Source organism: Polypterus senegalus, chromosome 1, assembly GCF_016835505.1.
Source record: "Polypterus senegalus isolate Bchr_013 chromosome 1, ASM1683550v1, whole genome shotgun sequence".
NCBI lineage: Eukaryota > Metazoa > Chordata > Cladistia > Polypteriformes > Polypteridae > Polypterus > Polypterus senegalus.
Genome location: NC_053154.1, coordinates 334,319,059 through 334,345,739, shown reverse-complemented (window position 1 = coordinate 334,345,739; position 26,681 = coordinate 334,319,059). Strand labels below are relative to the sequence as shown.

The following is a 26,681-nucleotide window of genomic DNA, read 5'->3' as shown; positions in this document are numbered from 1 at the left end:
AATCGTCCTCCTCTTGGGATTTAATTGGCTGCCACTCGTCGGCACTTTCTGCCGTGTGAATGACTTTATTTGTTTATCTCTTCTTGACTGTATTCTCGCCCGCCGCTCCGCAGCTCCGCTTCCTTTTTTTTTTGAACTGCTTTGAATTAACAGCATAATGGCGTTATTTTTAGGAGACATGAGCCAGACGGCAGGTAATACCATCAAAATGAAGAGCACTTGTCGGCTGGGGGGACGATCTGTGGTTCAAATTGGGCCTCGGTGGGTAGCGCTGCTTTGGTTTTTCCTTCCGTTTTTTACATCTATTTTGCATTTCAAGTGATCCTTGGATGATCCTTCTTTGAAATAATACATAAATTTATTTTAAAAGCTGTAAAAAAAAATGGCTTTTCATTGTGTCATACAGTGCCTTTTCACGGGAGCTGTAATGGAGATAAAGATTTTGAAATAGGGCTCGTAATTTGTAAGCTGTCAGTTTCTTTTCAGATTATTTAGATAAAATGAATCTTTGAAGTGACTAAACTGTGGGACCAAAACTGTAATAATATTGTAGGGGCAGAACGAGCCATCCACCTGAAGCTAAACATGTCTGACCCCAGCCGGTATTTTGATAGGAGATCATCGAGGAAAAGCTGCTGGAAGAGATGTTGGTGAGGCCAGCAGGGGTCGCTTATCCTCTGGTCTGTGTGTGGATTCCAATGGCCTGGTGCCATAATGGGGAGACTGTGTGCCCCAGTGCCCCAAAAATGGCCAACGTCCTTCAGAAAAACCAAAGTCCTGACTTCTCTTGGTAAAGAGTCGGGTGCTTCCCAATGTACACACTAAATTGCCCACCATGGCCTGGTCATTCTGGTCCCCTAATCATCCCCTGTCTATCGCTGCCATCACTTAACCATCTAATAGCTACGGTGTGGTGAACATACTGCTGTCTCATCATCTAGGTGGGTGCTGCACATCTAAGCTTAGCATGTGAGGGTCCCAAATCAATTCGGTGACAGTGACACTGTGCTGTAAAAATGGCCCTGCCCTTCAGATGAGATGTAAAACTGAGGTCCTGACTCTCTGTGGTCATTAAAGATCTCTGGGTGTCCTTTGTAAAGAGTAGGGTAGCTTAATTGCCCCCCTAATCATCCCCTTGTCTCTTATTGTCTAACTATCTGTCACCACTTTGCCACCTAAAAGCTAATGTGTGGTGAGTGTGCTTGTGCCAAAATGGCTGCCATGGCATCATCCAGGTGGATACCACACATAAGTGGTGGCTGAAGTGGTTCCCCACTTACGGAAGCGCTTTGAGCAGTGAGAAAAGCTCTTTATAAAGTTAAACAATTATTATTATTATCATTAATATGGCTGGTGATTGAAGTTGCTCCTCACTCTCTGTGTAAAAAGCACCATATAAACGTAACGTGTGGACGAGCAAAGACCAAATAAACGTTAGGTTGCCAGCCAGGTAGCCGATGTTTGCCCGGACTGAACAAAACAAGTGCTCATGGGTGAAAAACAAAAACACAATGCAGTAGTTAAAGACTACAGCCTTCTTGGTTCTCATTAACGTGGGTCTTGGCATTGGAGGTCTGTCCTCGGGCAAGCTCGGGGGCCAAATGTGACGACTGCTTCCAGAGAGGTCGGGGTCTTATAGGATTCTGCGCAGATGGAATGGAGTTAGTTGCCCTCCCTGGGCGTGTCCTTGGCACTGTGAATGATAGAAGAGAAAATACTGTTTTAGTGACAGCGCCCGCCTCTCACCCCAGCAGGGGTATTACAGGCCAGGAGGTGATCATGTGACGAGCATGTGTGACAAAAGTCTTCTTCTTCTCATTCACATTACCTAGTGTGTGTGTGTGTGTCGGACTGGTGCTCTATCCAGGGTTTGTTCCTGCCTTGTTTCCTGGAATAAGCTCCAGCCCCTCCGCTCCCCCAATCCTGTTCAGGACTAAGTGGGCTAGAAAATGACTGATGGACTGACTTTTATTTGTACTGACAAGAAGGAGATGGCCGACCCCCACCATGAGTCAAAAAAATGGTGTGATGCCCCGTGCCAACCAGCTCCGTGTTTCTGGGGGGCATCTAGTTGTTCATAAAACAGGATAAACTGGGAGTGGGAGGGAGAGAGAAACACACACATGGCAGGGGTAGAAAAAAATTAATAAATCTCTTTATTGCACCCAATCCCAAACCCAGCTCTGTGCCAAGTAAACAACCTCCAGAAATCAAAACATGTTTCGAGTCTCCATGTTCTCCCTGTGTCCTCCAGGTGCTCCCACTGTCCAAAGACATGCAGGTTTGGTGGATTGGTGACACTAAATTGGGTCCTGATGTCTCTTGCTGTGTTCACTCTGTGATGAACTGGCACCCTGTTTGTTCCAGACTTGTGCCCACTTCTTGCTTGGATAGGCTCCAGACCCAGTCCCCCCCAGCCGGACCCTGGTTTGGATTAAGCGGGTTAGTAAATGACGTTACTTTTGCATTGTTCCTTGTTTTGTTTCTCTAAGCCTTTGTTTTGTGCCTTGTGTTTTGTGGGTGGTTCCCCAAGAGGCGGGGTCACTTCTGCCCTCAGGCCTATAAAGGTGGGAACAACCCAGAGTCCCTTGTGGTTTATGCAAATGTGCTTGGGAGGTTGATGAGTTTTGTGATTCCTTCTGATTTTTTGGTTTTACCTTTTCTGCTCCGTTCTTTGACCATTTTTGAAATATTCTGTACTGGGACTTGTTTGCTTTGGATGGCCTCAGTGTTTCAGGCAACTCCTTTTTTTTTGCCTTTTTTGTGCTCCACTAAGCTTTCTTTTTGCCTCTTTTTTGAATATAAGATCCTGTGTTTGCCCTAATTCCAATGTGGGCATTTTTGAAGTTATTTGGGATGCGTTTTTGCTCTCTTAAAAGGCCCAAGCAATTTCAGTGCTCAGAAGCACAACACTCATTTACAAAAATTCCCTCCAGTCCATGAAAAGAAGAAAATAGAAAAGGAAACAAAACTCAGATTACATTCATTCTCTTCTTCCTTCCCTTCATTAAGTTAGTCTAATGAAATGAGAAAAATGAGAAAAACAAAACTATATATCGAGAAATGAAAAGAGAATGATGTCACTCATCTTCAGAAGCTACCTCCACTCTGAGAGGTTCATTGGAGGTCTCTTCTTCACCACACACGGCACTACACAGCCTTCTCTTATGCCACGTTCATCAGAAGGCTTCTGTACAGTCACCTTCTTCCTTTGCCGTGCAGAAGGTCACCACCAAGAGTTGACATTCAGACGGAGTGGAGTGACTTCTGACACTTCACAAGGTATTGACGCTGATGTAGCCAGCTTTGGCCATCTCTGTCATATTAACACTGAAGTGGCCAGTCTCTGCCATTGTTTAGATGTTGACACTGAGGTAGCCAGCTTTAGCCAATGTTGAGTTATGTTGATGCTGAAGCGGCCAGCCTTGGCCATTGCTGAGATGTACTGATGCTCAGGTAGCCAGCCTTAGTCATTGTTTAGATCTGGACGCTGAGGTAGCCAGCCTTGGTCGTTGTTGGGATGTATTGATGCCGAGGTAGCCATCCTTGACCATCACTTAAATGTTGATGTTGAAGTAGCCAGCCTTGGCCAGTGATGATGATTTGGAGCTGAAGTGGCCAGTCTCAGCCACCATTTAGGTATTGATGTTGAGGTAGCCAGCCTCGGCCAACGCCGAGATATTGACGCTGATATAACTAGCTTTGTCCATCATTTATATATTGATGCTAAGGTAGCCAGCCTCAGCCATTGATGATACGTACTGACACTGAGGTAGCCAGACTTAGCCACTTCTGAGATTATTGACTCTGAAGTGACCAGTCTCAGCCATCGTTTAGATGTTGACGCTGAGGTAGCCAGTTTCAGCCTTTGTTGAGTTGTATTGATGCTGAAGCAGCTAGCCTCGGCCATTGCTGAGATGTACTGATGCTCAGGTAGCCAGTCTTGGCCATTGTTTAGATCCGGATGCCAAGTTAGCCATCCTTGACCATCGCTTAAATTTTAATGCTGAAGTAGCCAGCCTTGGCCAGTGATGAGATTTTGAAGCTGAAGTGGCCAGTCTCAGCCACCATTTAGGTATCGATGTTCAGGTAGCCAGCCTTGGCCAACGCCGAGATATTGACGCTGATATAGCTAGCTTTGTCTATCACTTAGATATTGATGCTAAGGTAGCCAGCCTCGGCCATTGATGATACGTACTGACACTGAGGTAGCCAGACTTAGCCACTTCTGAGATATTGATGCTGAAGTAGCCAGTCTCAGCCATCATTTAGATGTTGATATTGAGGCAGCCAGCTTTAGCCATTGCTGAGATGTACTGATGCTGAGGTAGCCAGCCTTGGCCATTATTTAGATGTTCACGCTAAAGTAGCCAGCCTCAGCCATTGATGATATGTAGTGACGCTGAGGTAGCCAGCCTTAGCCACTTCTGAGATATTGGCTCAGGAGTGGCCAGTCTCCGCCATCATTTAGATGTTGACACTGTGACACTGAGGCAGCCAGCCTCGGGCATTGCTGAAATGTATTGATGCTGAGGTAGCCAGACTTGACCATTGTTTAGATCTGAACACTGAGGTAGCCAGCCTTGGCCGTTGTTGGGATGTATTGATGCCGAGATAGCCATCCTTGACCATCGCTTAAATTTTGAAGCTGAAGTAGTTAGCCTTGGCCAGTGATGATATTTTGAAGCTGAAGTGGCCAGTCTCAGCCACCATTTAGGTGTCAATGTTCAGGTAGCCAGCCTTGGCCAACGCCGAGATATTGACGCTGATATAGCTAGCTTTGTCTATCACTTAGATATTGATGCTAAGGTAGCCAGCCTCGGCCATTGATGATACGTACTGACGCTGAGGTAGCCAGACTTAGCCACTTCTGAGATATTGATGCTGAAGTAGCCAGTCTCAGCCATCGTTTAGATGTTGATATTGAGGCAGCCAGCTTTAGCCATTGCTGAGATGTACTGATGCTCAGGTAGTCAGTCTTGGCCATTGTTTAGATCTGGATGCTGAGGTAGCCATCCTTGACCATAGCTTAAATTTTGATTCTGAAGTAGCCAGCCTCAGCCAGGGATGAAATTTTGAAGCTGAAGTGGCCAGTCTCAGCCACCATTTAGGTATCGATGTTGAGGTAGCCAGCTTCGGCCAATGCCGAGATATTGACCCTGATATAACTAGCTTTGTCCATCATTTAGATATTGATACTGAGGTAGCCAGCCTCAGCCATTGATGATACGTACTGACACAGAGGTAGCCAGCTTTGGCCATTCTGAGATATTGACTCTTAATTGGCAAGTCTCAGCCTTCATTTAGATGTTGATACTGAAGTAGCCAGCTTTAGCCATTGCTGAGATGTACTGAGGCTCAGGTAGCCAGTCTTGGCCATTGTTTAGATCTGGACGTTGAGGTAGCCAGCCTTGGTCAGTGATGAGATTTTGAAGCTGATATAGCTAGCCTTGGTCATTATTTAGATGTTGACGCTGAGGTAGCCAGCCTTGGCCATTGATGATATGTACTGACACAGAGGTAGCCAGCCTTAGCCATTCTGAGATATTGACTCAGGAGTGGTCAGTCTCAGCCATCGTTTAGATGTCGCCGCCGAGGTAGCCAGCCTCGCAATCAGTAGTGAGAATGATTAATATCACTCAGCATGTCATGTCAGTGTTGCAGGGTGTACATCTAAATCAAGGCTAGCAATTCAGATATTTTCAGTATCAACTTGCCCACCAATATAAAAAGAGCTTCAGAGGTCAGACTACCTTTGGTGAGCACTGCCATGTGAACAGGAAGCCATATGTAAAGGAGGTCTTGTAACCCTTGAAAATGCCTGCACAGACAGGGCTGGCAGGGGTGCTGCAGGAGTGCCCACCCTACTTGTCTTCTCTTGGCACCCACAGGTTGGTAGACATTACCAGACGTGTACAGTGCATCCGGAAAGTATTCACAGCGCTTCATCACATTTTCCACATTTTCTTATGTTACAGCCTTATTCCAAAATGGATTAAATTCATTTTTTTCCTCAGAATTCTACACACAACACCCCATAATGACAATGTGAAAAAAGTTTGCTTGATATTTTTGCAAATTTATTAAAAATAAAAAAGAGAAATCCCATGTCCATAAGTATTCACAGCCTTTGCCATGAAGCTCCAAATTGAGCTCAGGTGCATCCTGTTTCTCCTGATCATCCTTGAGATGTTTCTGCAGCTTCATTGGAGTCCACCTGTGATAAATTCTGTTGACTGGACATGACTTGGAAAGGCACACACCTGTCTATAGAAGGTCCCACAGTTGACCGTTCATGTCAGAGCACAAACCAAGTCAAAGGAATTGTCTGTAGACCTCAGACAGGATTGTCTCGAGGCACAAATCTGGAGAAGGTTACAGAAAAATTTCTGCTGCTTTGAAGGTCCCAATGAGCACAGTGGCCTCCATCATCTGTAAGTGGAAAAAATTCGAAACCACCAGGACTCTTCCTAGAGCTGGCCGGCCATCTAAACTGAGCGATCGGGGGAGAAGGGCCTTAGTCAGGGAGGTGACCAAGAACCCGATGGTCACTCTGTCAGAGCTCCAGAGGTCCTCTGTGGAGAGAGAGAACCTTCCAGAAGGACAACCATCTCTGCAGCAATCCACCAATCAGGCCTGTATGGTAGAGTGGCCAGACGGAAGCCACTCCTTAGTAAAAGGCACATGGCAGCCCACCTGGAGTTTGCCAAAAGGCACCTGAAGGACTCTCAGACCATGAGAAACAAAATTCTCTGGTCTGATGAGACAAAGATTGAACTCTTTGGTGTGAATGCCAGGCGTCACGTTTGGAGGAAACCAGGCACTGCTCATCACCAGGCCAATACCATCCCTACAGTGAAGCATGGTGGTGGCAGCATCCAGAACTGGGAGACTAGTCAGGATAAAGGGAAAGATGACTGCAGCAATGTACAGAGACATCCTGGATGAAAACCTGCTCCAGAGCGCTCTTGACCTCAGACTGGGGCGACGGTTCATCTTTCAGCAGGACAACGACCCTAAGCACACAGCCAAGATATCAAAGGAGTGGCTTCAGGACAACTCTGTGAATGTCCTTGAGTGGCCCAGACTTGAATCTGATTGAACATCTCTGGAGAGATCTTAAAATGGCTGTGCACCGACGCTTCCCATCCAACCTGATGGAGCTTGAGAGGTGCTGCAAAGAGGAATGGGCGACACTGGCCAAGGATAGGTGTGCCAAGCTTGTGGCATCACATTCAAAAAGTCTTGAGGCTGGAATTGGTGCCAAAGGTGCATCGACAAAGTATTGAGCAAAGGCTGTGAATACTTATGGACATGGGATTTCTCAGTTTTGTTATTTTTAATAAATTTGCAAGAACCTCAAGTAAACTTTTTCACGTTGTCATTATGGGGTGTTGTGTGTAGAATTCTGAGGAAAAAAATGAATTTAATCCATTTTGGAATAAGGCTGTAACATAACAAAATGTGGAAAAAGTGATGCGCTGGGAATACTTTCCGGATGCACTGTAGTAGCCGTGGCATTGGATGGTGTCTGCAGTGACTTACTGTTAGAGTCTGAACCTGCTTTCTAGTTCTTTCCAGCACTTTCTGTGTGATCAGAAAAAAGGAAAAGATGAAAAGGCGCCCTGGACGTGTCACTCGGATGGCTTGTGCATCCCATGAGGTGACAGTGGATGGAAATGAAACATTTAATAGAAATGCGCTTGCATGTCTGATTACTTTTTTTGTGCAATTTCATTTGTTTTTAAAGAGTTGTAATTAGCCAGAAATAATCGACTTGTTTATACAATAGAAGCAATTAATTGTCTATCTGCGCGTCCCTATTGTTCCCTTTTTATTTGCTCTTTTGCAACGGAATACGCGAGAGAGGAGGCAGCCCACCTGACGCCCTCCTGAATTATTCATGCCCACTGTGTTTCAACAGCTCTCTGAAAATGAGTGGTGGCTCACAGTCCACCCCGTTCATCAGTGACACTCGCCCCTCTCCCTGCTAGCATCGCTCCGTTTTGTTTTCTAGCCCACCATTAGCTCACCGGGTCTTAAATGCCTTTGTATTCATCTGCATGGTTCACGGTACCACCCAGCTGCCGGCCTGAGAGACAAGGTGGCAGCTGCCAACACTCTTAGTCTTTGCTTTGTGTGCACCATTTGGGTTATATTTGTACTACTTGAGCCGCTCGTATTCAAAATGCAACTAAATGGCAGGCTGGCAGGCAGTTAAAGTAAATGGAATAAAATGAAGCCGTCAAACAAAGCCTAACCAGGAATTGTCTGGTGCCATTAACAAAAGGATGGGATTATCACCTGATCCTGGTGGGGCTGGGCAGTGAATTTGGTTTGATTCGCTGTTTAAAGTCTGAATTAGCATCTTTGTCTTCGTCGTCTTCCTCTTCACTTCCGTGTGGGTTCAATGTGCTCGATCAGCCTCCTCCAAACAGCTCGGTCCTTCACCTCCTCACCAGTCCGACTCTTTTCCTTCAGATCTTCTTTGACTTTATTCATCCACCTCCTCTTTGGCCTCCTCTGCTTTCTCTTCAATGTCTGCCACTCTTTTGCCCACATATTCCTTGTCTGTCTTCATCACATGTCCGTACCTCTTCTTTCTCCTTTCCTGCACTTTCATGTTCTGATTTCTTTTTCTGTCCTTTGTTGTAACTCCACACATCCATCTCCGCCTTCTCATTTCCGCTCCATTTCAGGGTGGACTCCCACTAGGCCCAGTTTGTTCCGTACCGTGCCCAAATATGATTGTCCCTCTGCTGGTCAACACGTTCAGGGCCCGGGCACGTTTTCGTCATGACCATGTGACTTCGTGTAAATCCAAAGACAAGATCCGAACTCGGTGTGAGAACATCGCATGTCAAAATGTCGTATCGTATCGGGCAGGAGGACGCTCTCCCTTCGCTCTCCCCTCGTACGGATTGATCGAGTTGCTGTTAATCGTGCTGCACGTCCGAGAAGATTTTTTACGGTGACAAATAATGTCGAGGGAGAAATTTGCAGCTCTTCTTGCCGACTACAATTCACGTTCATGTTAAAGTGAGAATAAAAACCTGCTTCTAACTCAACAGAGAATCTGATGTGTCGCATCATTGATGTCACGTCTGTCACGTCATGCTTGGGCACGTTTAGCGATCACACCATTCCCGTATGCTCCTGAACCGTGCTCAGGCCCACCTCTTCCAAGTGTTGGCCCGGTGCGGAGCGATCACACTAGTCAAACGAACGAGACTTTGCAGGGTTACATGCGGACAGAACGAATTGCCAGTGTTAGTACTGTACACCCAAACTTCTTCTACTGCCGTGTCTCCCTTTACTCTCCACGTCTCGGCTCCATGCATCAGTGCTGGTCTTGTAAACCTTACTTTTCACCTCCTCCTTAATTCTTCCATCATACAACACTCCTGTTACCTCCTTCCAATCGCGATATCCACACTGCATCTCATTCTCCATCGTGGGCTATCACTGCTCTTAGATATTTTCATATCCACTCTTTTCAACAGTAAGCTAACTTCTCAGTCCTGATCATCATTAGACCTCAGATATTCTGTCTTCTTCTTCTTCTTATTCCTGTCTTGCTTAACCAACTGGTGTCTTCAGTGCCCAAAAGTGTTAGTAATAGAAGTGGCAATGTGACACGGTGGCAGACACTCAACTAGAGGGAGAGGGCCCTTTGAGTTACATTTTTTTTTTGTATGAAAATGTGCTATATAAATAAATGTTGTTGTTGTTGTAGAGTGTGTTGCTGTCATCAGAATTGACACGAGTCATACATTGTCATTGTATTTTCAAATTTAGTACAGGGTGTAGAAAATGAACACGTCACTGGTTTATCTTTATATTAACATTTTCCATATAACTTTCTAAAAATAGTAAGTTAGCAATAATATGCACGAAACAATGAATCACTCCTACATAAAGAACACACAATCTCCATGATAGACAAAGATGATCACAGCGCACTAGCAGACAGCTACTCAGATTTATGCAGGCACCATACTGTGTCTTTATTCTGATTGTTGTGCATTTATGTTTATTTTTGTATGTTTTTGTTTACTTTGAATTATTGTGTTTCTTATTTTTATGTTTTTTTTCTGATGGTTTCGTTTATTAGTGGTTAATTATGTACTGTCTTTTTAAGATTGCATGTTTTCCTTGTGCTTTGTGGGTGGATTCCCAGGGAGGCGGGGTGACCCTCATGTCACAGATGCTGGGTCTGCCTTTTGGCTTTATATTTGAGCTACGTCCCCGCCTTCTTGCTTTATAATGAGGCAGTGACCCCGCCTTCTTGCTTTACATTTGAGCTGAGTTCCCACCTTCTAGCTTTACATTTGGGTGTTGGCCCCGCCTCCTGGGTTTATATTTGAGTCGAGTCCCCACCTTTGGGCTTTATATTTGGGTGTAGGCCCCGCCTCCTGGATATATATTTGAGTCGAGTCCCCACCTTCTAGCTTTATATTTGGGTGTTGGCCCCGCCTCCTGGGTTTATATTTGAGCTGAGTCCCCACCTTCTAGCTTTATATTTGGGTGTTGGCCCCGCCTCCTGGGTTTATATTTGAGCTGAGTCCCCACCTTCCTGCTTTATATTCGTGAGTCTTGTTATTTTTTTTTGGATTTTTTCTTTTCTTGATTCTCTTGCTCTGTTTGAAGGAGTCTGTTTTCTGGATTACGTATTTAGGACTGCCTTTCAGGCAAGTTCTTTTTGTCTCTTAGGTTCTGTGGAGTCTTGCTTTTCTTTTTTCAATTTGTTTGTATTAATTCTGAGGCCCTTGTGTTCACAAGCCGAGGTTTATGGTCACACTCCTCCTTTAGATATATTTATAGGACTGTTAAGTTTCTCTTGAAGGCTTCAAACACCTTTGGGCCTCAGGCCGGTTGACAGTTGAGCACAGGAAAACAAAAACTCCAGTCAGATGCATCAGTGGGGAAAGTAAACCCCAATGGGAGTCTACAGTCAGTTATAACAGACAAAGTCACAGTCTTGGAGACTCCGGCCAACTGGCTATCCACCACCCCTCTGGTCATTCTTTGGTATGGGCCTGTGCTGGGCCATCTAGCATGGCAGCAGACTGTTTCCATCCACTGACTCGAAGGCCCCTGTGAAATAAACAGTCCTTGACACCAAATGAGGTTTGGGGCAGCCACCCGTATACTTGATTCTGGCTGCAAATGTGAGGTTTTGGTGGCACAGAAGTGTACAGGTTGAGACCACAAACAGAACTGACTGCAAAGAGGTGGTTGGGTTTCTTTTATGGCTGATTGGCGGAAGTGATGTCACCTGGAACAGGAACCGGAAGTGGCATCATCAGGACGGGGCCTGAAAATGACATCATTGAAAACAAGCAGTGTTTCCTGTGTCTGGTCTGCAGAGATAAAAGAGAAAGGTTTACTGTACCCCGCCACCCCTTGGCCTGGCGTGGAATTACCTTCTTTTGGTCCTTTTAGCTGCCTGCCATGCACACGTGTGTGACACCCCTTCAATATCTCGGGTGTGTTTTCAAGGACAGGACAACAACTTGACAGTAGAGCAGTGGCACCAAGTGGCACAGCACAACAATGAAAAGAGAAAATGAATGAAGGAGGGCTAGTAAACATCTGAACACGTGTATCTCTGTGTACCCATGTGTTGGTGTGTGTATGTGTGTGTATGTGTTGTGACCACCAGTGGGTGCCACCGAACCCCAACACCAGATACAACTCAACCACAGACACTTCCAAGTCCAATTAAATGATAACTTGTTAACAATTGTACCTCCACATGCTTTTCACAGACCAGCAGTGTCCTATAAAAAACAACCAGAAATCTTCTCATCCTCCATTGTAAGTGTCGTCCAACTCAATCCCGACTCGTACTCGCCTAGATGAGGCAGAGTGGCTTCATTTATGTAAATACCTGCCATGGTACTGTAAGTTCTTTCAGGCCACAAAAACGTTTCTCAAAGCAAGAAGGATCTCCTCCTACAGCAGCACCCTGGCAGCACCCAAGGAACCTGACTGGGTTGTCCTTCTGTACCACATTGGTCCAGTAAGCCAGAGGAATAGTGCCACCTCTCATGTTGGGGAATAAATTGATCCCCCGCCCATCCATTATTCTTTCATCCCGACTGGGATAGAATTTGAGGTTCATCCCGGCCGGGTATCACCTCAACTCCAGTGGTCCTCCCATTATGGCCTCCTGGCTGGTTAGGGTTTCATCTTCAGTCAGAGTTGGGTTGCCAGTCCATCCTTCCTGGCACTTACAATGCGTTGTAATGCTTGTCTCCATGCATATCAATGTGCTCATGTCTAAGTGCTTGCATGTTCATATGTGTTGTCTGCGGTGGGCTGGCACCCTGCCTGGGGTTTATTCCTGCCTTGCGCCCTGTGTTGGTTGGGATTGGCTCCAGCAGACCCCTGTGACCCCGTGTTAGGATATAGTGGGTTGGATAATGGATGGATGGATGGATGTATGTGTTGTCACAATAAATGACAGAGTCTAAAAAAAAGGCTTGGGGAAGCCATCCATATATTATATCCTGGCTGCAAAAGACATTACATATGTAACAGATGTATATTGATCGGAGTCCAAAACAGAACTGAGGGGATAGAGGAAAGATGGCAGCTTTAAAGGCCAGTATAGGAAGTGACATCAATTGAGCCGGAACTGGAAGGGTCTTCATCCATAGGCTCGGACCCAGAAGTGACATCATCCAAGGGGCTGGAACTACAAGGGTCTTCATCCATAGGCTCGGACCCAGAAGTGACATCATCCAAGAGGCTGGAACCACAAGGGTCTTCATCCATAGGCCATGTCATCCAAGGCGCTCGAACCGGAAGGGACTTCAACCATAGGCTCGGACCCGGAAGTGACATCATTAAAGGGGGCAGAAATGGAAGTGATATCATCAAAGGCCCCAGAACCGGAAGTGACATCACAGGGGCCGGAACTGGAAGGGTCTTCATCCATAGGCTTGGACTCAGAAGTGACATCATCCAAGGGACCAGAACCTCAAGGGTCTTCATCCATAGGCCATGTCATCCAAGGGGCTCGAACCGGAAGGGTCTTCATCCATAGGCTCGGACCCAGAAGTGACATCATTAAAGGGGGCAGAAATGGAAGTGATATCATCAAAGGCCCCAAAACCGGAAGTGACATCACAGGGTCAGAACCAGAAGGGTCTTTATCAAATGCCCCACGAAACCGGAGGTAACATCATCAGAGGGTCTTTAAACTAAACTGGAAGTGACATCATCAAAGGCCCCGGAAACAGAGGTGACATCATCACAGTGGTCAGAAATGGAAATGGCGTCATCAGGGCCAGGTGGAATTTCACTTGAATGGTCTGCAGAAAAGTGAAAAAAAGAGTCAGGGCACTCTGCCACCCCCTGGTCTGGCATGGAATTACTCTCGTTCAGGCCTTTTACCTGCAGTGTGCTTCTGTGTATCTGTAAATGCGTGTTACTGTGTTCACGTGTCTGCGCACAGTGAGTTGATTCATGTGTCCGTGTGTGCATCTATGACTGTGTGTGTGTGTGTGTGTGTGTGATTGTGCAGTTATTCATTACGTTGTCACACACATGCGATTGGGAGACAGCTAGACCAGGGGGTGGCGAGGGGCACTGACTGTCTCTCTCAATCCCTTGCAGACCGTCCACGGGAAATCCCACAGAGTTCCGTTGCCACTGATGGCGTCACTTCCGTGCTCGGCCACCTTTAACACCATATCTTTAGTTCTGTTTTGGACTCGTATCTATGAACACCTCTGTTCAATTTAAACCATTTTTACAGCCAAGGAACAATATACGGGTGGCTGCCCCAAACCTTTTTGATGACTTTGTGTCGTTCTTGTATATGGGGGGTATCTGTGACCGATGGCCGCCATTTGACTCTGCCCTTTCCTTTTTTCTTCTGCAGCATGCATCTCATCCGTGTGGACTCAGTCCAGCGCTGGATGGAGGAGCTGAGGTACATGAGTGAGGTGGAGTGTATGTGCATTCTGCAGTCAAAGCCCATCAGCGTGGATGAGGACGTGCAGAGCGAGCTCATCGTGAACCCCGAGCAGCCGAGTCGGGATGGCCTGCACGCTTTACTCAAGAGAGCCCTCATCGTGAGCGGCGAGCTCAGCAAGCTCTTCCAAAAGCTGGAGAAGAACCGGTGGCAGAGAGCGCACAGTACGGCGGTCAGGACCAACTGCCACGTCCGCTCACTCGTCAACGAGTACCACAGCTTGGCCAGGAGCGCTTCAGCCGTGCGCCAGCAGGTAAAGAGCATGTGGGGCACTCAGTGCTTGGCGGTCATTCTGCTCTTCAGCTCACACGTCTTTCTCCTTTTCTGTTGCAGTCAGAGCAGCTGCTGCTGGACAAGTGCATGGAGCTGACGGTCCTGACTGAAAGGTATGGACACGGAGGCAGGTGGCGGCATGCAGGCGAGACACTTAGAATAATGACCCGCATGTCGGGCTTTTAATAAAGTGGTGCGTCACCCAAGACATGAAGGTCAGGCCACGCTCTTCCATTCACTGTGATGAATCTGAGAGGAAATAATGAAGGGTGGTGTGTGCACCAAAAAATACAGCCAGAGAGGGAAAACAAAAAGGGCTTAGTGGCGGCCATTAGGGTGCAGTGGAGGTAAAGCTGGGAGATGAGAAGAGGAGGAGGTGAAGTAGGAAAGTATTATAGTGGCGTTTAGTTGCTTCTTTTCAGACGGGAGTCTGGATGAGACCACCTAAGATGGTGTTTCTTCTGGTTAAAAAACCAGTGGGTCCAGGTGAAGGGACAAGTCAGTGGTGGAAGAAAGAGAGAGAAAGAGAAGGGGCTATCGTAGAGTGCCGACCCCTGGAGTGGCAGAGAATTACCGTCACCAGAGCCCTTAAACTGTCCCCTGTGCACACACATGTACACTCACCTAAAGGATTATTAGGACCACCATACTAATCCGGTGTTTGACCCCCTTTCGCCTTCAGAACTGCCTTAATTCTACGTGGCATTGATTCAACAAGGTGCTGAAGGCATTCTTTAGAAATGTTGGCCCATATTGATAGGATAGCATCTTGCAGTTGATGGAGATTTGTGGGATGCACATCCAGGGCAGGAAGCTCCCGTTCCACCACATCCCAAAGATGCTCTATTGGGTTGAGATCTGGTGACTGTGGGGGCCATTTTAGTACAGTGAACTCATTGTCATGTTCAAGAAACCAATTTGAAATGATTCGAGCTTTGTGACATGGTGCATTATCCTGCTGGAAGTAGCCATCAGAGGATGGGTACATGGTGGTCATGAAGGGGTGGACATGGTCAGAAACAATGCTCAGGTAGCCGATGCCCAATTGGCACTAAGGGGCCTAAAGTGTGCCAAGAAAACATCCCCCACACCATTACACCACCACCACCAGCCTGCACAGTGGTAACAAGGCATGATGGATCCATGTTCTCATTCTGTTTACGCCAAATTCTGACTCCACCATTTGAATGTCTCAACAGAAATCGAGACTCATCAGACCAGGCGACATTTTTCCAGTCTTCAACTGTCCAATTTTGGTGAGCTCGTGCAAATTGTAGCCTCTTTTTCCTATTTGTAGTGGAGATGAGTGGTACCCGGTGGGGTCTTCTGCTGTTGTAGCCCATCCGCCTCAAGGTTGTGCGTGTTGTGGCTTCACAAATGCTTTGCTGCATACCTTGGTTGTAACGAGTGGTTATTTCAGTCAAAGTTGCTCTTCTATCAGCTTGAATCAGTCGGCCCATTCTCCTCTGACCTCTAGCATCAACAAGGCATTATCGCCCACAGGACTGCCGCATACTGGATGTTTTTCCCTTTTCACACCATTCTTTGTAAACCCTAGAAATGGTTGTGCGTGAAAATCCCAGTAACTGAGCAGATTGTGAAATACTCAGACCGGCCCATATGGCACCAACAACCATGCCACGCTCAGAATTACTTTCCCATTCTGACATTCAGTTTGGAGTTCAGGAGATTGTCTTGACCAGGACCACACCCCTAAATGCATTAAAGCAACTGCCATGTGATTGGTTGATTAGATAATCGCATTAATGAGAAATTGAACAGGTGTTCCTAATAATCCTTTAGGTGAGTGTATATACTGTGTATACACACACAATATTCATTACAATATTTCTTATTATGATTGGCTGTTCAGTAACCTGACAATCATTGGACAGAAACTGGCACTGGTGCCAGTCCTGTTAGCCTTTCCTGGCTATTGTGTGTTAGAAATTTAGAACATTAGAACACACGAGACGAGAACAGGCCATTCAGCCCAACAAAGCTCGCCAGTCCTATCCACTTGCTTCCTCCAAGAAAACATCAAGTCGAGTTTTGAAAGTCCCTAACGTCTTACTGTCTACCACACTAACTGGTCGCTTATTCCAAGTGTCTCTCGTTCTTTGTGTAAAGAAAAACTTCCTAATGTTTGTGCGAAATTTACCCTTCACAAGTTTCCAACTGTGTCCCCATGTTCTTGATGAACTTGATGAACGTGTCCCGACCAGAAGGTAGCTCTTTAAAAGTCTAATTCTGAATATCTGCTGTGATGTTTAAAAGCATTTGTCAGTTATAAGTAATAATCAAAACAACTCCACGGTCAAGCAACAAAAACAATTATATAATAATATATATAATATATAATGTATATATAATAATTATATATACAATTAGGGGTGGCACGGTGGCGCAGTGGTAGCGCTGCTGCCTCGCAGTTAGGAGACCCGGGTTCGCTTCCCAGGTCCTCCCTGCGTGGAGTTTGCATGTTCTCCCCGTGTCTGCGTGGGTTTCCTCCGGGCGCTCCGGTTTCCTCCCACTATCCAAAGACATGCAAGTTAGGTGGATTGGCGGTTCCAAATTGGCCCTAGTGTGTGCTTGGTGTGTGGGTGTGTGTGTGTCCTGTGGTGGGTTGGCACCCTGCCCAGGATTGGTTCCTGTGTTGGCTGGGATTGGCTCCAGCTGACCCCCGTGACCCTGTATTTGGATTCAGCGGGTTAGAAATCCCCCCTATATACAATTATATACAAAAAAAAGGATAGAAGTCCAAGAGGAGAGACACAGATTTCTCTCTTGGATAATAAAAATTGACCCACCACAACACGCCACCCCTCTCTGGTGACTCCTCACTCTGTACAGTCGTGGGCAAAAGCTTCGAGAATGACACAAATATTAATTTTCACAAAGTCTGCTGCTGGCTCAGTGTTTTTCGATCTTTTTGTCAGATGTTTCTATGGGACACTGAAGTAGAATTACAAGCAGTTCAGAAGGCTTTTATTGACAATGACATTCAGTTTATGTGTAGAGTCCATATTTGTAGTGTTGGCCCTTCTTTCATTTTCAAGACCACTGCAATTCGCCCTGGCAGGCTGGCTGGCAATCAACTTCTGGGCCAAATCCTGACTGATGGAATCTGTGGGGGGAGGCAGCTTGATGGCCGAGATCTCCGGGACTCTGAACAAATTCAAATCCTATTACTGTTAAATTCTGCTCTGTACTTGTAATATTTTTATTTTACTTTTATATTGCATGGGGCGGCATGGTGGCGCTGCTGCCTCGCAGTTAGGAGACCCTGGTTCGCTTCCCGGTTCCTCCCTGCGTGGAGTTTGGATGTTCTCCCCGTGTCTGCGTGGGTTTCCTCCCACAGTCCAAAGACATGCAGGTTAGGTGCATTGGCCATCCTAAATTGTCCCGTGTGTGCCCTGTGGTGGGCTGGCGCCCTGCCCGGGGTTTGTTTCCTGCCTCCCATTATGGCCTCCTGGCTGGTTAGGGTTTCATCTTCAGTCAGAGTTAGGATGCCAGTCCATCCTTCCTGGCACTTACAATGCGTTGTAATGCTTGTCTCCATGCACATCAATGTGCTCATGTCTAAGTGTTTGCATGTTCATATGTGTTGTCTGAGGTGGGCTGGCACCCTGCCCGGGTTTGTTTCCTGCCTTGCGCCCTGTGTTGGCTGCAGAAGACCCCCATGACCCTGTAGTTAGGATATAGCGGGTTGGATGGATGGATGGATTATATTGAATTAAAGATTACTTGTGTTCTGTTCTGTGTATTGTATTGTGTTGTGTTGACCCCCATTCTCTTTGACACCCACTGCATGCCCAGCCTAACTGGAAAGGGGTCTCTCTTTGAACCGCCTTTCCTGAGGTTTCTTCCATTTTTTTCCCTCCTAGAGTTTTTCCTTGTCTTCTGAGAGAGTCAAGGCTGAGGGGCTGTCAAAAGGCAGGGTCTGTTAAAGCCCATTGCGGCACTTCTTGTGTGATTTTGTGCTCTACAAAAAATAAATTGTATTGTATTGTATTGTATTGCTGCGGTGGGCTGGCGGCCTGCCTGAGGTTTGTTTCCTGCTTTGCACCCATTGTTGGCTGCAACGTGACCGTGTAGTTAGGATATAGCGGGTTGGATAATGGATGGATGGATGGATGTAATGTATTGATGGCAGCCCATTCTTGATTAATCAGAATTTGTGGGTTCTTGTCTGTCCATCCCCCTCTTGAACACAAGTTCTCAATGGGATTAAAGGTCTGGAGAGTTTCCTGGCCATGGACCCTAAATTTCAATGTTTTGTTCCCCGAGCCACTGAGTTCTCACGTTTGCCTTTTGGCCCGCTGCTCCGTCATGTTGGTCACGAAACTGTTCTTGGATGGTTGGGAGAAGTTGCTCTTGGAGGATGTTTTGGTCCCATTCTTTATTCCTGGCTCGGGATCGAGTCACCACCAGTGCAGAGCTGGCTCAGGAATGGCAGCAGGCGGATGTGAGGGAGGTGAAGACTTTTTGAAGGATGGCCTGGTGGGTGTCAAGAAGGGCAGCAAAGAAGCCATCAGGGACAAACTGATATTCTGGGAATGAACTGCTGGGGGGAAAGTCATTTTCTCTGATGAATCCCCTTTAGTTAGGATATAGCGGGTTGGATAATGGATGGATGGATGAATCCCCTTTCCGATTGTTTTGGGCATCCAGAAAAAAAGAAAAGGTGAGCGGGGCTACCATCAGTCCTGTGTCAGGCCAACAGTAAAGCATCCTGAGACCATTCACCACAGCCATGAATAAACTTCTCCCAACCATTCAAGAACCGTTTGGTGACCAACAAGACCTTTTCCAGCATGATGGAGCACTAGGCCATAAGGCAAAAGTGAGAACTAAGTGGGTCGAGGAACAAAACATCGAAATTTTAGGTCCATGTCCAGGAAACTCCCCAGACCTTTAATCCCATTGAGAAAGTGTGGTCAATCCACAAGAGGCAGGTGGACAAACAAAATCCCACCGGTTCTGATAAACTCCAAGCATTGATGATGCAAGAATGGGCTGCCATCAGACAGGATTTGGTCCAGAAGTTGACGGACACCCTGCTAGGGGGAATTGCAGAGGTCTTGAAAAAGAAAGAAGGGCCAGCATTGCAAATATTGACCCTGTGCATAAACTTGATGTCATTGTCAATAAAAGCCTTTGAAACTTCTGAACTGCTTGTAATTCTACTTCAGTGCACCATAGAAACATCTGACACAGAGATCTTAAAAACACTGAAGTAGCAAACTTGGTGAAAACCAACACTTGGGTCATTCTCAGAAGTTTTGGCCACGACTGTAGGATGAGTGACATGGGTGGGCTCAGTTCTTCTCAGGCGCCTTTTGTTTGAGACATAAGATAACAGCGGGCGAAGGAAGTTAAGACAACCCTGTGGTCAGACTGTCTAAAAACAGGCTTCAGAGCAGCAAGTGACAGAAGGACATGTCATCTCTTGGTCTTTCTCTCCTAAAGGTGCACTCACACAGATGACGAATACTTTCTGAAGACAATGAAAGAGTCCATACTGGAAATCTTAACAGCTGTTGAGGAGTCGTTCAGCGAGATGATTGATGCTGCTCTCACCGGCGAAATTCAGGTTAGTTGATGTTGAAGTATTGCTCTTGCCATGGTCACACCAAGGTCCTAATTTCCTTCATTTAGTTTAGTTTAGTTTCAATTTGTAAACATTTTAGTTAAGTTGTTTTAATTATTTTTATCCATCCATCCATCCATTATCCAACCCACTATATCCTAACTACAGGGTCACGGGGGGTGTGCTGGAGCCAATCCCAGCCAACACAGGGCACAAGGCAGGAAACAAACCCCGGGCAGGGCACCAGCTCACCACAGGGCACACACACACCAAGCACAATTTAGGATCGCCAATAAACCTAACCTGCATGTCTTTGGACTGTGGGAGGAAACCCACACAGACACGGGGAGAACATCCAAACTCCACGCAGGGAGGACCCGGGAAGCAGAGCTACCCACTGCGCCACCGTGCCACCCTATACAGTATATGGCATCTTACTAAACCAGATAAATAAATAAAGAAGAGTAAGAGAGTAAATTTGGATTAAAGCCTAACAGACAGCATCATTGATGGCACAGCACATACACACACACAGGTTACATGAACATCTTGACATGGAGGTAAACCGAGAGAAGGGTAATAAAGTCAAGTAGAGCTAACAGCCTTCCTGAACAGATGAGTTTTGAGTTGTTTTTTAAATGAATTCATGGAGTCGGCTGACTTGATTCATTTCGGTAGGTCATTCCAGAGTCTATACAGCTGAAGGCCCTGCTGTCACCCATGGAGTGTGGGGCACAACAAGATGGCCAGAATCAGAGGACCTTAGTGAGCGGGCAGGCACATACTGATGGAGAAGGTCACTGATGTAGTCCATTTAAAGCTTTGTAGGTTATTAGTAGGATTTTATATTCAATTCTGTAAGACACAGGGAGCCAGTGAAGATGGAGCAGGATGGGTGTGATGTGCTCGCTGCTGCTGGTTCAAGTGAGGACTCTTACAGCTGAGTTTTGAATAAGATGGAGCTGTGATATAAGATTAGAAGGGGCACCAGCCAGCAGCGAATTACAATAATCGGGATGTGATAAAAGCAGGGACGAGTTTCTCAGCATTAGAGAAGGAGAGGAAGGAGCGAACATGGGACATGTGACGGAGGTGAAAGTAAGAAAGTCTCTTAATGTGATTTATGTGGGCGGAATAAGAGAGGGAGGATTCAAAAATGTGTAGATTGTTTGGCAAAAATGGCAAGTTTCTCCATTTCGAGTGAAATCTACAGCACAGTAAAGTGTGGAGTACAAGTCACAGGAGGTTCTGCTCAAGTCTTTATAACACACTGGTGAGGCCTCATCTGGAGTCCTGTGTGCAGTTTGGGTCTCCAGGCTACAAAAAGGACATAACAGCACAAGAGAAGGTCCAGAGAAGAGCGAGTACAGGGGATGAGTTATGAGGAAAAGATTGAAAGGAGATGAAGAGGAGACCTGACTGAAGTGTTTAATATGATGAAGGTTATTAGTGCAGTGGATCGAGACGGTGACTTTAAAATGAGGTCATCAAGAACACGGGGACACAGTTGGAAACTTGTGAAGGGCAAATTTCACACAAACATTAGGAAGTTTTTCTTTACACAAAGATCGAGAGACACTTGGAATAAGCGACCAGGTAGTGTGGTAGACAGTAAGGGCTCATTTATACTTCACGCTCAGAACGCGTACGCGCCCGCATCATGGCTGCCACGCGTTCCCAGCGTTCATTTCACGCGTCCTCTGAGCAGGTCCTCAGAAATTAACGCGATGCGTGCGCGAGTTGCAGTACCAGCAAAAAGTCGGGGGGCGCAGTGTGCTAAAAGTCGGAACGTGACGTCAGAGTCTCTGTTTACTATCTACATGTGACAGCAATCCTCTATGGAGATCCTTCGGGGATCGATGTGCGCGCTTTGCTGTTTGATGAATAGTTCAAAGTGTTGAAGTAAAATGCCGACATACAGATGCATTCGTGGTGCTTTTATATTCAAGCATCGCATATTCCCGATCGTAATGACACGATACATTTTAAAAGTCTCATATACCATCTTTTGTGCCGTCTATTTTTTATTTTTTTACTTTACCTGCTGTCAGGTCCAAGAAGCTCATAGCGATTAAAAACTGGGATGACGTTTACGATGGTCTGCTTTAATAATAAAGTAAACTACGAGGTTAAAGTGGACATTTCGAGATTAAAGCCGAAATTTCCACTTTAATCACAAAATACACGTTTTCACCGTGTCTTTTGTTTTGTTCTCAGTGGCTCAAATACAGCGCTATACATTATGTTGCCGATGTGAAGTTGCAAAAAAAAAAAAAATAGGCGGCACTGAAACTTTTAAAATGTATCGTGTCATTACGATCGGGAATATGCGACGCTTGAATATAAAAGCACCACGAACGCATCTGTATGTCGGCAATTTGCTTCAGCAGCAATACACCGCCAAACAGAACAAATTAAATGTATGATATTCCAACTCTCTGCACATTTAGAATCTTTAGATTTATACTTGATATCACTTTCATGATGAAATGCATTAAAATGTTACATTTCACATATAATTTTGATTAAATAATGAATACTGTTAATAAATACAAACATGGGGGAATAATTACACACATGGGGGTGTCACAGTGGCGGAGCGATAGCACTGCTGTCTCGCAGGGAGTTACATTGCTGGTATTTCCTGCTTGTATTCCACACTGTGCTCCGCTTTCCTTCCAAAGATATGCAGATTTGGGGATTTGGTGCCGCTAAAATGACGCTAGTGTATGTGTGTGCCTGTATTCACTTTGCGATGAGCTGAGGCCTCGTCAAGGGACTGTTTCTCACTCGTGCCCAATGCTTCCTGGAATGGACACATACATCCCTGGATTTATGGATTTGATCAATAAACATCTTTTTCAGAGATACTGCGGTAAGGTGTCATCAGAATTTAATAGGTGTTTTAGGCAATTCACAACACAGAGAAGCCGAACATGTTCTTACCGCGATAATATCTCGCACTGCCACCTGGTGGATTCCTCCAGATTTACGTAAAGTACGCGCGCAAGTATAAACACTACAACGCTTGCGTAGCAGGAGCGTCCGCTGCAGCATGCGTCGCGTCGCGTGAAGTATAAATGAGCCCTAAGACGTTAGGGACTTTCAAAACTCGACTTGATGTTATTTTGGAAGAATGAAGTGGACAGGACTGGCGAGCTTTGTTGGGCTTAATGGCCTGTTCTCGTCCAGAGTGTTCTAATCTTCTAATGGAAGGTGTGTTCTAAAAGAAATATTGAAATGTGTGTCCAGGGTAAACTAAGGAGATTAAAGAGGGGCCTCAAAACTGTCCGAATCCACTGTAGGCAGACAAGCGATACTTGTGTCTCTAGTCAGCCGTGGCCACTTCAGGTACGACAAGCGGATTCTCTCGGCGCTCTGTAAGAGACTGGTGGCCGTGTAGTTGTTTTGAGAAGAGTGGTCTGCCTGGACGTTGGGGCTGAGTTGTCCACTTGTGTTTCAGGTCTTGCTGAGACAGCTCGAGTCTTCGGATAACACGTGCGCCATCGGAATGGCCATCGACAGCCTCCTGGACCTGACGCAGGAAGGCGCCCATCTGTGCAGCATGCTGGCAAAGGTGAGTACTTTATCCTTAATCACACAACTTCCTTTTCTATCCGCTCCGTGTATCACTGGAATGCCCACTGGGAACATTCAGCCTGACTCCATACAGACAGCAGGACACACGTCAAGTCCAAACACACAAGCTGTTATTTGTTTTCTCTTTCTGCATGCGACACAATAAACTCTGTCCTTTCCTTCTCCTTTCTTTATTCTTCTGCCGCCTCCACTCCTCTCCTCACAAGCACCGTCCTCTGCCTCCCGACTCTCCGAATGGAGTGAGGCGGCCCCTTTTATGTTGCATCCTGATGATTTCCTGGTGTGGTGGAATTGCTGCACGGGCACCCAGAAGCAGTCCAGGTGGGCCCGGATTCTCTTCTGGTGTGGTGGAAGTGCTGCAGTTCAGGGGTCCGGGATCATCCAGGCAACCCCAGCCTCTAAGCTCCAGTCCCGTGGCCCTGATGTAAACCAGGGAGGCTGCCTTCTCATGTTCTGGGGAAGTTATCATCTCTCACCTGGACCTTCCATTCTCCAGGCGTCCCGACTGGGCCAGTCGTCCATCACATCACCTAAGCACTATGTAGCCAAGTGCACACTAACATCGCAATGAGGAGGAGTCATCACGTGTCATTATTAAGGTGTCTCTCTGCTGGGCTCTTCTCTTACAAATGGCCAAGGTCCTCAGGAGAGGATCAAATTAAAAGAAGTGGGAGCTCAGGGTGTGGTGCGTAGATGGGTGTAGAATTGGCTCAGACACAGGAAGGTGAGTGTGATGGTGCGAGGAACCTCATCAGAACTGGCCGATGTTAAGAGTGGTGACCAGCAGGAGGCAGTGCTGGGACTGCTGCTATTTTTAATATATATAAATGATTTAGATAGGAATATAAGTAACAAGATGGTGAAGTTTGCAGATGATACCAAGATAGGTGGATTAGCAGATAATTTTGGAATCCATTATATCATCACAGAAGGACTTGGATAGCAGACAGGCTTGGGCAGATTTGTGGCAGATGACATTTAATGTCAGTAAATGTAAAGAATTACACATAGGAAGTAAACATATTAGGTTTGAATACACAATGGGCGGTCGAGAGTCCACCTTATGAGAAGGACTTAGGAGTCATAGTGGACTCTAAGCTGTCGACTTCCCGACAGTGTTCAGAAGCCATTAAGAAGGCTAACAGAATGTCAGGTTATATAGCGCCTTGATGTGTGCTTTGTGTACAAGTCACAGGAGGTTCTCCTCAGGCTTTATAACACACTGGTGAGGCCTCATCTGGAGTCCTGAGTGCAGTTTGGGTCTCCAGGCTACAAAAAGGACATAACAGCACAAGAGAAGGTCCAGAGAAGAGCGAGTACAGGGGATGAGTTATGAGGAAAAGATTAAAAGAGCTGAGCCTTAAGGAGATGAAGAGGAGACCTGACTGAAGTGTTTAATATGATGAAGGTTATTAGTGCAGTGGATCGAGACGGTGACTTTAAAATGAGGTCATCAAGAACACGGGGACACAGTTGGAAACTTGTGAAGGGGAAATTTCACACAAACATTAGGAGGTTTTTCTTTACACAAAGAACGATAGACACTCGGAATAAGCGACCAGGTAGTGTGGTAGACAGTAAGACGTTAGGGACTTTCAAAACTCGACTTGATGTTTTTTTGGAAGAATGAAGTGGAGAGGACTGGCGAGCTTTGCTGGTCTGAATGGCCTGTTCTCGTCCAGCGTGTTCTAATCTTCTAATGGAAGGTGCGTTCTAAAAGAAATATTGAAATGTGTGTCCAGGGTAAACTAAGGAGATTAAAGAGCTCCATTTCTGCCGAGCCCTTCAGTCATGGCGCCGACTCTGCTCGCTGTCTGTGTAACATTTAGTATTTGTGTCGGCCATACTCTCTGTTTATGCCATTCTCGCTCAATGGAGAAGACACTGCTGTGTACATTTGTCATCATCTACTCTGTGGCTTGGGATTTAGACATTAGTGTCTGTGGGAATGACTGTGAGTGAGGACATGACCAGGGATGTGAAAACGTGCACTTGTGCATGCAGAAAAAAAGATAAAGTAACCGAAAACAAAGGACTAAAAGGACTAAAATCAAAAGGCGAAAAACTTGAGGCTGGGGCCTGCTTGAAAAGAAACTATGGCCGAGATTCTATTAGATTTCCTCTGAGGGACAGTAAGTGCTGTGACCGCTGCCATTTTTATATCATCACTACTCCGAATGTTGTGTGAACAATACAATCGAGTCTTCATCCAAAATAAACTTTTAGATGAAATTAAAGTAGTACTAGGGTGTTGGTCCGTGTTAGCCATTATGAATGACATTTTGCTTGATTTATCTCTAGATTAGATTAAATAAACTTTATTAATCCCAATACAATACAATTTATTTTTTTTTTTGTATAGCCCAGAATCACACAAGAAGTGCCGCAATGGGCTTTAACAGACCCTGCCTCTTGACAGCCCCCCCAGTCTTGACTCTCTAAGATGACAAGGAAAAACTCCCAAAAAAAACCCTTGTAGGGAAAAAATGGAAGAAACCTCAGGAAAGGCAGTTCACAGAGAGACCCCTGTCCAGGTAGGTTGGGTGTGCAGTGGGCTTCAAAAAGAAAAAGGGGGCCAATACAATACAATACACAGAACAGAACAAATCCATCCATCCATTTTCTAACCCGCTGAATCCGAATACAGGGTCACGGGGGTCTGCCGGAGCCAATCCCAGCCAACACAGGGCACAAGGCAGGAACCAATCCTGGGCAGGGTGCCAACCCACCACAGGAACAAATCCTCAATACAGTGTTAAAATAAAAATTTTAGAAGTATGGAGTAGAATTTAACAGTAGATGATATCCCATAATATGATTTGCATTTGAGTCCTGAAAACCTCAACCATCAAGCTGCCTGCCCCATTTGGCCATTCTCACAGATGAAACAGCGCCAATCCGATGAAAGGACCCCTCTTTCCCACGATTCGTGCGATCCTCCATCAGGGGTGACTTTAACTTAGGCCGGCAAAACAACTTGGCAGGTGGGCCGTGGCACCGAGTGGCACATTTGAGTACCGAGAAGAGAAACAGAACAGGTGAGGGTTAGTAATAAATTGTAACTGTCATGTTAATTATGTTTTAGTGCTAATGGCTGACAACAGAGGTGCAGTCTGTACAGTTAATCAGCAGCTCTAGTCAGGGTGTGCTGAACTGAAGTAGAGAGTCTTCAGCCGGGATTTAAAAGCTGAGAGTGATATAGTAGTATAGTATAGTATAGATCTCATA

The 26,681-nt window shown here is 46.0% G+C and overlaps 1 protein-coding gene across 5 annotated transcripts in view; it reads left to right on the top strand.

Annotated features, from left to right (window-relative positions):
• The window catches only part of LOC120516813 (protein inscuteable homolog), a 232,787-nt gene that overhangs the window by 123,077 nt on the left and 83,029 nt on the right, over positions 1 to 26,681 (top strand). For all 5 annotated transcript variants that reach the window (XM_039738779.1, XM_039738787.1, XM_039738773.1 and 2 more), the window contains exons 3-6: positions 13,895 to 14,240; positions 14,321 to 14,373; positions 19,733 to 19,856; positions 23,317 to 23,430. In XM_039738779.1, coding sequence (XP_039594713.1) covers positions 13,895 to 14,240; positions 14,321 to 14,373; positions 19,733 to 19,856; positions 23,317 to 23,430 — 637 coding nt within the window. The remainder of the gene's footprint in view (positions 1 to 13,894; positions 14,241 to 14,320; positions 14,374 to 19,732; positions 19,857 to 23,316; positions 23,431 to 26,681) is intronic.